This window comes from Aythya ferina, assembly GCF_964211825.1.
Source record: "Aythya ferina genome assembly, chromosome: 2".
Taxonomy (NCBI): Eukaryota; Metazoa; Chordata; class Aves; order Anseriformes; family Anatidae; genus Aythya; species Aythya ferina.
The window spans coordinates 5,414,222-5,425,241 of NC_140297.1; the positions used below are offsets into that span (position 1 = coordinate 5,414,222).

The window sequence follows — 11,020 nt, forward strand, 5'->3', positions numbered from 1 at the left end:
AGTATTGTCATCTGTATTGTCATCTACTTCAGCTTTTAAATGTGTACTGGAGTTTTAGCAGAATAAAGTTTATAGGTTACGGGTGATAAAAGTCACAGTAATTTGAAAACAGTCGTAATCTCATCCTGTGGTATTTTATTGCTCTGATAAGCTTAGCGTTACCCACAGAGCCAGGCTCTGCAACAGCATGTTTTAAATTGCAAGCCAGCAATGGTAACTGTTAGGTCAAAAAACTTTTGCATAGTACACTGTGCTTCAAATTACAATCAAGGCTGTTGGTATAGTAAAAAGAAGCTTTTGCTTTGCAATTTTTCTGCTTGTTTGATATTAAAATGGCCACTGATACGTAATGAAACCAAGAATTAGTGAATAGACCAGCATTTCCCTGGCTGTCTTCTCAACGTCTCACGTGAATATGGGAAAGCCAACATTTCCTGGACTCTGCGTGTTTCATCATGCTTGGGTATTGAGAACAGCCCCTTCAGCTACGGAGGGAAGAAACCCTTCTTCCTCTTGATTCCTTCCTCCCACATGGTTCCCATTTACTCACACATCCCTTCAACTGTTTTTAAAATTGCTTTAGCAAAAGGTCACTGAAATTCCCACTTCTGAGACTGTTCAATTTTCCACTCCCATCGCATAAAGTTTTTGTTAGAGGCACTGTGTGTGGGGAGGAAGGGCTGGGAAGAGAACAAAAGATGATGCTATCTGCCTTCTGCCTGCATGAAAGCAGAGCCGTACTGGCACTGAGAACTCATTCTATGCACAGGAACCTTAGTGTGCAAAGAGGACCCTTGAGTTACAGTTAAAGAATGCTATCTTTTTGCTCTGAAATATGTGGGTGTAAGCGAGACCGGCTACAGAACAGGAACATGAGAAAATAAAATAGCTCTCGCTAATCGTGACCTTCAGATATCACAATAAAAAGAATACAAAGATATTGCAGGAGCCCAATTGTATTAAGTGCAAAATAAGAGCTGGGACAAAAAACTTCAGTCTGTGTTACAAATTTAAACTTCCTAACAGTCAAAGATCATTAATGCATTTCTTTTTCAAGCCATTAGCTCTTAACTTCAGTGATCTTTCTGCTAACAAGAACAGGTAAGGGAGAATTTCCTAAGATGTAGTGCTGAAATCTCCTTTATATCTAATTATTAAGCAGAAGCTTGTCTCCTGTGTTAGTCATACAAGCTAGTAATTAGAAACGTGTTGTAAAAAAATGGAATGGCTACTTTCAAACACCTTGTTTCTACCAATTCCTCAGAACCTTTTGGTGCAGGCACGCCAACCATTTGTTTATATTTTGCCGCTGCGTAAACTACTTCCTAGCAGCCCTTCCACCTTGCCCCTGTGGTTGTTATAGCAGCTTGGTTAAAAAAGAAAAATCTCTCTCTATAGATAGATAGAAAGTTAAAGCACATCCTCTAGCATATGGATGATTTAAGACAGAGCCAATTTCTGACTTGGGTAGGACAAACATAAAGGAAATATTAAGTCTTTGCACTGCTTCCAAAAGAAACCATTCTAGACTTCCCATAAGATGATGAGTTTTTTAAGAAAACCCTGAAAAAGCCATTTCATGTGCACTGACATTTTCATTTAGAGCCATGGTTTTAGGTGATTTGTCATACAATGTACAACGTAAATATAATTAGAGAGGAGGAGTTCAAAGTAAAGGGATCAGTTACAAGTGTTCATTCACAATCACCACACGAGGGCCTGTCTTTGAACTTCAGCTGAACTCGTTTCTTTTCTCATCCTAGGATGCTTTGCAGCACTGAAGTGAACGTCAATCTTGCTTTTTTCCACCTCAGTACACCTGTAGGATCGGTTCTGCTTCTCAATTTGAGCCTGTAATTTGTAGAGCTAGTAACGGATCCCTGAATCCACTTGATTCCACAGTGCAAATCACTTGCTATTACTAGAGAAGGCAGAGAATTAGCAGCTGTGTTGATTTGTCAGTACGCTGGAGGTTAGTTCCCTGGGTATTCAAATACTGCTGCAGCTCCCATGCCAGTTCCAATGCACATTGACACAACACCATACGCTCTGGAACGAAAGAAGATGTGAAATTAAGAAAAACATCACGTTTATATCACACCTGACCAGGGGAAAAAAGTCCAATAAAAGTGATGGTTATTTCTGAGCCTGATTTACCCAAACACACCTAAGGTTAATACCGTTGTTCAGTGCTCACCTTTTCCCTCTACGCTTCAATTCATTGAGCAAAGTGACCACTTGCCGGGCACCCGTACAGCCCAGGGGGTGCCCCAGGGCTATTGCTCCTCCCAGGGGGTTGACCTTCTCCATGGGAATGCCCAGCTTTTCAACGCAGTACACAGCCTGGAAAGACACGGGAAATGTTTCACAGGATGCTCTCACCTCTGTACCTCTGTTAGTTCTCAGCTCTCCTGCAATACAGAACCAGGAGGGCTGCAGAGAAGGCTGGTGATCTCCACATACAAAGGAAGACAGCAAACAGCCAGGCCGATAATCCTAAACAGGTCTAGGGGCTTCAGAAGATTTGTGCTCAAAATGAATTGAGCTCAAGTTATGTTTTCTATTACGTAAAAGCCACACTGTTATGTCAGCTGCTCTGAAAGTATTAAAGTATTAAAATAATTAGTATTTATGGGCCTGACTAGCTAGACCGTTTTCCAGTGGAAAGCAGCAGAACTACATTACAAATCCAAAGCACACGAAGCAAGCAAAATCTATCAACTTCATCTCAAGCTGAGCCCACATACTTTCTGACTGGCAAGTCACAGATTTGTGGCCAACAAGTGACATTTCTGCATTTCATTAAGGATATGCAAATTGTTAAGTGCAACACATTCACACGGACACCACCCTGTAACGAGTTACAGCCTTGTGAAACAGCAATTTTGCAAGTGAGTATGAGGATACAACAAAGTAATCATTATTATTTAGTGAAGATCTTTTTTTTTTTTTTTTTTTAATCTTATGCTACATAAGCAATGCCCTGCTTGTTTTTATTTCAAGAAAATAGTCTGTATGTTTTTAACATTTGGCCAGAAATGAAGTCAAATCTTCATTTTGAGACCAAGTTGAAACATATTTAGTTTTCAAGCAATGTAACAACTCAACCAGAATGATCACTCACCTGGCTTGCAAAGGCTTCGTTGATTTCAAATATATCAATGTCATTTAGTGTCAGACCTATGGTTCAGAAAAATCAGGATTTAAAAGGAGATATTATTGCCTTATAAGTACATTAAAGAGAATAACTCGCTTAAAGTCTTCCTTTATGAATTCTACTTCTATTCTGCTGACAACAACAAAGGGAGGACCTTGGCTCCCCGTTGGGTATCTACGTTTTTATGTCTTTATGTGTACAAGTATCTGAAGACTGCAAAACCTCACAGTCCGGGGCATCACGTCACTGAGTGTGCACAGTTTCCTTGGATTAAATGTGGTTTCTTTGCGGAGGGGTTAAAGACCGAAGGGTATTTCGAGACAAAGATAAAACTATAGGCAAATGTGTAACCACAGTGCCGACAGCTGACCGCAATAATAATCGTGAGCCATAAAAGCTGCTCGACCCTGTGAGTGTGATAACACCGAGGAAAGCCCGTTCCACTGGTCAGATGCCAAAATTGTAAAGAAAACCAAAACACAAACAAGAAAACCACACACCCACAGCCTCCTCACATTATGCGACAAGAGAACTAAACGAACTCTAAATCATTTGCCACACGCTGGCAGCCTGTTGAGGCTGTGCAGGGCGTTAGTCCTGAGCTTCTCACAGGCGAGTGAGGGGTAATTTGTACCTCAGAAGCGAGCAGCATTACACCACCACCAGGCAGCATCTCTTTCAGGGCTCTAGCTGCACGTGCTGGAATAATCACCTCAAATTTCAGTCCACAGGGAGCGATTGTGCCCCGTGCTGAGCAGCGTGGTCCTTACCTGCCTTCTCCACAGCAGCAGGGATGGCGTAGGCTGGCCCAATGCCCATAACATCGGGCGGGACTCCGACCACAGCAAAGGACCTGAGCACCCCCAGCACCGGCAGCCCCAGCTGTGCTGCTTTGGAGCGTTTTGCCAGCAGAACTGCAGCTGCTCCGTCACTGACCTGGCTGGCGTTGCCTGTTGGAAGAGATCTATCACCACCCCTTCTGCCTGAGCGCATGGTGCGACGGGGCAGGCGAGCCACGGGAAGGGCAGAAAATCGTGTCATTGAAGGCAGAGCTGACCTGCTGTGGTGCTGCCGTTCTCCTTGAAGGCAGGCTTCAGCTTTGCCAGGCCTTCCAGGGTGGTGGAGGGCCTAATCCCTTCGTCTTGGTGCACGGTGATAGTTTGTTGGTTGCCCTCCTTATCTTGGACAGTGGTCTTGACCGGGACAATCTCAGCTTTAAACAGTCCCAGCTGCTGAGCTTTCGCTGCTCTGTTAAAGGAAAGTACAAAAGTTAAAATAACCTGGAAGGGAACTGCAAGAAGTGATGCCAACAAGAACAGTCAGAGGATGAATTCAGGTGTGACTTGGTACCAGGTGCATCAGCACTGAGCAGCGGATGGGAAGAAGACAAATACTGCTTTCTGTTAACAGGAAGACAGACTTCTGACCTCTGTCACAGGAAATACATCGCTTATACGTTGGGCATTCCTCCCCAAACCTGGGTCACAGGAGCACTAGGTGCTGAGCAAAATCCTGTTCTGTCCCCACTAACACCTTAGTGACTGACTGACCACCAGCAGCCCACAGCCATCAGGCTGTACTTGTCCAGTGGTACAGCCACACCACAACTGGGAGAAAATAATCCCGATGCCCAAACATCAATGCCTATTTCTGAAAGTTTAAAACAGGGCGAGGCAGCTAAGCTTCTATGCAATACTAATGATCTGTGAGAAGTTACAGAACAGCTAGAGTTTCACCCATTCCAGATTTTGTCCTACAAAAAACAAGCTGACTTTTAGACTGCAGACTTGAAGTATCATCTTCTGGCATTTAAATGTCATCTTTCAAATGATTCCAGTTTGTGTTGCATAATTTATTGACTACACAGAAGGGAACCAGAAGTAAAGGTGCACAGAGGATCGGGTCTGGTCCAACCAGCAGGGAACAACTGACACAAGCAGACTGATGGAAGTGTGGAGAAGGCAAGAGGATAAATTATAATTAACTCCGAGCACATAATTTTAATCTTTCATACTAACAAGGTATTTAAAAGCCTCTGCAGCAGAGACAATTTAGAAGATTTACCTTCCAGCAGCAAAGTGCCCTTTTCAGGTAATGCAAATTGGAGACAAAGCTTGTTCTACTCCTTTATGCTTTTATTCATAAAATATAAATATTTAATATTGCCAAGAGAGATTAAGAGCCGAAGGAGAGATCAGTAATTCCACAGACATCCTGAGCCTGCAGCCAGAAAATCAACCCTTTCCTCATGTGAGAGGTGAGGATCGTGTTCACATACCCTTCTGCGCTATCAGGCAGTGAGAAAGCCTGGCATGCCAAGTTCCCTCCGAGCAGGGCCAGAATTTAAAGGTTAACTGCCTTGTCCAGCAGCTTCCTGCATTAGATAAATAATTGGACCGGGGCGATGCTTAAACACAGTTCTGAAAGTTTAACTCCTTGATGCCAGCAACTTCAACGTCTCGCCCACTGCCCCTGGACTGCTGGTACAGCCCCGGGGATTCCAGGGGTCAGCTCACCCTGGCAATTATTTCACCTAAAGGAAGGGTTTTAGAGGTAGGATTGGGCTCACTTGGAGCCAAGCACCTGCAGCAAAGACACGCCGCTCCTCTTATAAGCGCGGCAGCTCTCTGGAAGTGCCTCCTTTGAAATGCTCCCCCTCGGGGAAGCTCACTCCTGCTGTGACGCCCACGGTGGGTTTCAAATGACACCGAGACAAAGCCACTGGGAAAACACTGAGCTGTCCGCCAGCTTCGGGAACCTCGTGGCAATGGTGTCCTTCACTCGATGGCAAACACAGCTCACTCGGTGCTCAAAGCCTGCACGGCGTGTAAAACCACACAGCTCCGGGCTCAGGCTGCCTCACCACACCACTGGGCTTTGCTCTGACCACCTCAGGCTTCTTTACTCACCGCTCAGTTGTGAAAGGCAAGATGAAGGCTGCACTCACGCAAAGTGCAATGTTGTGTTTTTTTCCCCCCTTTCTCTATGTATTCTCTAACCAAAAAGGTGAAAATAAGCATTTACTTTTGTTGGGAAGCCAAGGCAAAGGCGTCTTGCTTCTTGCGGGAAACTCCAAACTTCTCTGCCACATTCTCTGAGGTTATTCTGGGAAAAACAACATCAGAAAATTAACCCAATAATGTACCTCATCAAGCTGGAATTGTCTCTTATTGAGAACATGAGCTACAAGCAGTGGCTTCGGTCTCAAAGCTCACTGCTGACTGCTCAACCTGGACCTACTCACCCCATGGGAATAAGGCAATCTCGGGCTTTGCTGTTCTCCATCATACTGGAGCTGATATCGCCAGGGTTATTGGCGCTTCTGAGGGACATCGTTTCCACGCTAAACATGGGGAAAAAAGTGAAGTTACTGCCACTGCTTCCGTGCTACACTCATGGTGATTGCTCAGATAGGAGTGATCAATGTCTTGACAACATTATTCCCTACCAACCTACAGAAGTGCAGCTGGTAATTAAAAACTGGCTGAGTAAGAAGCTCTTCAGGCGTCAGTACAAAAATTAGCACAAAATTACACCGGGTTGCTAGCCTAAGTGGGTCCTTGTTCCATTAGGACAGGACACCAATGTCAGCAGTTAATTTCTTGTGTTTCCACAGCAAGGAAGGAGCTGCTAACTATTCTGGCACTTCTGCCTTCAGCCGTAACGAGAAACCCAAGGTTCTTGGACTAGAGCTGTCAACAGCCAGAAAAAGGCCAGTTCCAGCTTAAAAACTGGTTGGCAGTGGAACAACATCGAGTGTGAAGCAACCCACGACAAAGAGACTTCAGTGAGCTACGCCACTGGCATTTTGCAACATGAAGAGTTTCAGATGTAGGTCCCAGAGGCTGCAGCCTTTGACCTACAGATGGGTTAACAGATCGAAGGAACCCAAATTTTACTGCACGAATACAAAGCCACCGCTTAAGACTTGCGAGCTTTTGTACAGTCAGTCTTAGGCCACGAAGCTGAAGATGCTTCACGGTCTGCTGCCTTCTGGGAACACAGAGCTGCTTGGAAGGGATCTCTGACGCCCCATCCAAGACCTGCTGCAGGAGGCCATAAAAGTGCCATAAAAAGATGTTCTTACCCACAGGCCAGGCCAATGTCATACGACCCATTTCGGATGCCACCTGTAACAGCAGGGCACAAACATTCTGATTATCGTTAGGAGCCCAAGCGCTTGGATCCCAGCTGCAGTTTTGTGACCACCTGATGTGTTCACTGCCCCTGGAAGGGGCTTTCCCTCCACGCTCCAACGTAAGCCAAGGAGCTGACGTGGCTGAAACTAAGCACGACCTGACCTGCCAGCAGGGAGGACGGGATTGACCCTCAGAGAAAGGGCCTGACGTGGAAGTGGTGGTAGAAAGAACTCATCCTCAGATGACCAAGGTATTTCTCTAAGGGTATCTTACATATCTCAAGGGTACGAGGTGTATCTGTAAGGGTGTCTTCGTATCTCAAGGATATGGAAGCATTCAAGTCAACACCACGCTGAGAATTCCCAGCAGCAGAAGGCTTTATCGCTGTTTTTACTGCTCAAAGGGACTGGAGAACAAATGACCAGGATAAAGGAGCACTCGTAGCAGGGCAGGCATCAACGCCAGCCCGAGTGCCCGTGCACGCTTACCAGCTATATTGATAATGGCCTGCAGCCCGGAGGAGCACTGCCGGTTGACACTCGAGCACGGCACTGTCTCTGGGATCCCACTAGGACATGAGAGAGCGTTAAAGACCATGCAACAAACCAAACTGCTACAGAGAACACAAAGCCTCTCGATTAAACTGTAACCCTCACGCTCAACTGATCCCAATAAACGTCTGTTGACCTATTTGGACCTGCACCAAGACAAAGCAAAATTCACGGATCATTTCCAAATGGAATTGCAGGTGGCTCCGTGTGCTGTTTCCCCACAGGTCTACCTTGGGAAGCCCTCTGTAAGCAGGGCCCTCTGACAAGCCTAGCTCCTGAGCTCTGACCAGGGCCAGAAACAGTCAAAAGCTCTGCAATGTTGCTAACTGCTGCCTGTGCCCCTCCAAAGTGGCGTCTGTAAACTGCTTTAGCAGAAGGAAACATCAGGGGCAGCCCGCAGAGCGATGTCTGCGTGGAAGGGGAGGCCGCTCCCCGCAGCTCTGCCCGGCCCCTGCCAACAGGGCCGGCTGCTCCCAGCAGGGCTCTCCAAACGCTCGATCAAAGTCTGATTTCTGGGCAAAAGGCGATCTGCTGGAAACTCCTACGAGCTCACGAGCCTCATCGCGACCTCTCACCCAGTGCTGCTCCGTAGCCGAGGCTCAAAATGAGAAGAAACTTTGATATGGTTGAGAGCTTACCTTAGAAATTGTGCAACTCTCGCGACCAAAGCGCCAGCTCCCGGCTGCAGCACGTTCCCTGTGTGCAAATATAGGATTGGCATCAGTCAGCTGCACTGCCCCCACTACCTGCTGCGGACACCAAAGACACAGAGCCCAGCCACTTGATGGGATGGTCATCAAGGATATGTTAATTTCACGAGCATAACACCACCAGGCATCAACCCCTTCCGACCCCCACAACACCCACGAGCCCCCCGTGGGCCTGTCCTGGAGTCTGAGGGCAACCACTCACCCACACAGATGTCTCCCAGCACCTCCGGCCGAAGCCCGACGTCCTGCAGGACAGCGGTCATAACGGCAGACAGCAGCTCATCGGGTGTGGTATCCTGCAAGCACACAAATATGCGTTGTAGGGCCTTAAAAGTGACTAGGATGAGTTATATGGCACGAGCATGGAGAGTTCCCTCTGTTCCTTCATCCCAAAATGACCCCAAAGGGCAGCAGCCGGACCCCACCACCCACATCCAGCTGAGTTACTGCAGGGATTTCTGCCCCAGCAGCGTGAGGCACACGCCTGGAGCGGGTTTTGCACAACTCGGTGACTCCAGTCACATAACAATAGAGTTCTGTGGGCTGTTATCAATCCCAAATTCAACACAGCCCCTTGAAAACCTACAAAAACACAGGCAGCTTGGCAACACCTCGTGTCCCACCACCACCACCTCCGCTTGCAGGTGCCGTGCCTGTCCCGGGGCTGGGTTTGGGGGAACGTGGGGCGAGGAGAACAGGCTGAGGAGGACAAAAAGCGATTAGATTATGCTTGGGGTTCCCTCAAACCCCAAAATGCTGCTCCTGAGGCTCGGCAAGGCGCAGGCAGGTCCAGGAGCTCCACAGCAGGGCAGGAAGGTGAGGGAGATGTTTCCTCACCACAGTTCCCTCAGGGAACCGGGGCTGTTGGGCTCAGTGTGGGGCAGGACACAGCGGGGTCAGGCACCCCACAGCAGCCTGTGGGGTTGGGGTGGGCTCTGGGTGGCCGCTCCGCACCCCAAAAATTGATTTTGTTTCCCTGACGGTTGGCGAGTGGTGTGGGGGCAACCCCTGAGGGCTCGGTATTTAGGGGAAAGGCAGCTCCCCGAGGGACGAGTAAGGATTCGGGGGGGATCCGAAGGCGCCCTGCGGATTTAGGGCGTGAGGGGCACCCCAAAAAAAAAAATTAAAAAAAAAATAAAGCAAATCCCTACCTTGAAACCCCCGCGCTTGGCTCGGCCGATGGCCGTCCTCCTGCCGTGCACCACCACCACATCCTCGGGACACGAAGCTCCTCCGGGCCGGCTCCCGCACGGCGCTGCCCTCACGGCAGCCGGGGGCTGCCCCGCCAGGTGCCCCAGCACCGCCCGCACCCGCCTCAGCGCCCCGCTGCCGCTCCCCGCCGCCATCTTGGCTTCCCCGCCCGCCGCCGCCGCCATTTTCGCACCTCCCCCGCCGCGGGGAGGGAGGGGGCGTGGTTTGGGTACGGACCCGCCCATTTAATTTACATAGTCACGCCCACTCGGCTCGTTGGTCCCGCCCACCACGGGTTGGGCTCTGGGGGGGGGGAGGAGGAAAAGGGGGGAAGGGATTGGGGTAAGGGAGCGAAAATGAAAGGGAATTAAAAGGTTAAAGGAAAAGATAAAACTAAAATTAAAAATTAAATTAAAATAAAAATTAAATTAAAATTAAAAATTAATAGTAAATTCTGTGAGATAGTCCGCTGAAAGGAGAAAATGCAAGTGGATGAAGATAGGAATAAATGAATGAAATGAATAAAATAAATGAATGAAATGAATGAAATGAATAAAATACATGAATTAAATGAATGGAACTGAAGAAGGCAGAAATAAAAGAGCCCGCCCCAAGCCCTCTGCCATGGTGTAACACCAGGCCAATGTCACCACAGAATCACAGAATCACAGAATTTCTAGGTTGGAAGAGACCTCAAGGTCATCGAGTCCAACCTCCAACCTAACGCTAACAGCCCTCCACTAAACCATATCCCTAAGCTCTACATCTAAGCGTCTTTTGAAGACTTCCAGGGATGGGGACTCCACCACTTCCCTGGGCAGCCTGTTCCAGTGCCTCACAACCCTTTCAGTGAAGAAGTTCTTCCTAACATCTAACCTAAAACTCCCCTGGCTCAACTTAAACCCATTCCCCCTCGTCCTGTCACCAGGCACGTGGGAGAACAGGCCAACCCCCACCTCGCTACAGCCTCCCTTGAGGTACCCATAGAGAACGATAAGGTCGCCCCTGAGCCTCCTCTTCTCCAGGCTGAACAAGCCCAGCTCCCTCAGCCGCTCCTCGTAGGACTTGTTCTCCAGGCCCCTCACCAGCTTCGTTGCCCTTCTCTGCACCCGCTCAAGCACCTCGATGTCCTTCTTGTAGCGAGGGGCCCAAAACTGAACCCAGTACTCGAGGTGCGGCCTCAGCAGAGCCGAGTACAGCAGCTGGGGAGTGCCACGCGTGGCGGGGGTCCCAGTCTCAGGGCAGAGCCCCCGAGGAGGGAAGGACACAGAG

The 11,020-nt window shown here is 48.3% G+C and overlaps 2 protein-coding genes across 2 annotated transcripts in view; one reads left to right on the forward strand and one right to left on the reverse strand.

Annotated features, from left to right (window-relative positions):
• The window catches only part of DLEC1 (DLEC1 cilia and flagella associated protein), a 38,982-nt gene extending 36,820 nt beyond the window's left edge, over positions 1 to 2,162 (forward strand). The window contains exon 39 of the mRNA XM_084507698.1: positions 1,764 to 2,162. The gene's annotated coding sequence lies outside the window, so the exon portion shown is untranslated. The remainder of the gene's footprint in view (positions 1 to 1,763) is intronic.
• Positions 116 to 9,935, reverse strand: ACAA1 (acetyl-CoA acyltransferase 1). Its single transcript, XM_084507699.1, has 12 exons — positions 9,709 to 9,935; positions 8,760 to 8,853; positions 8,486 to 8,543; positions 7,785 to 7,864; positions 7,245 to 7,287; positions 6,402 to 6,500; positions 6,182 to 6,262; positions 4,215 to 4,405; positions 3,928 to 4,107; positions 3,125 to 3,180; positions 2,198 to 2,343; positions 116 to 2,049 (listed from the first exon to the last, which is right to left on the reverse strand). Exons 1-12 carry the CDS (start codon positions 9,931 to 9,933, stop codon positions 1,974 to 1,976), a joined length of 1,329 nt encoding a protein of 442 aa, XP_084363825.1. The 5' UTR covers positions 9,934 to 9,935; the 3' UTR covers positions 116 to 1,973.
• Between the last annotated feature and the right edge of the window lie 1,085 nt (positions 9,936 to 11,020).

Bases quoted from the DNA above. Each gene is read 5' to 3' on its own strand.
- ACAA1 (XM_084507699.1), bottom strand. From the start codon at position 9,933: ATGGCGGCGGCGGCGGGCGGGGAAGCCAAGATGGCGGCGGGGAGCGGC. The intron at 7,288-7,784 runs GTAAGCGTGCAC...CTGCTGTTACAG, and splicing joins GGCCATTATCAATATAGCTG to GTGGCATCCGAAATGGGTCG. The intron at 6,501-7,244 runs GTAAGAACATCT...CCCCATGTTTAG, and splicing joins GACATTGGCCTGGCCTGTGG to CGTGGAAACGATGTCCCTCA.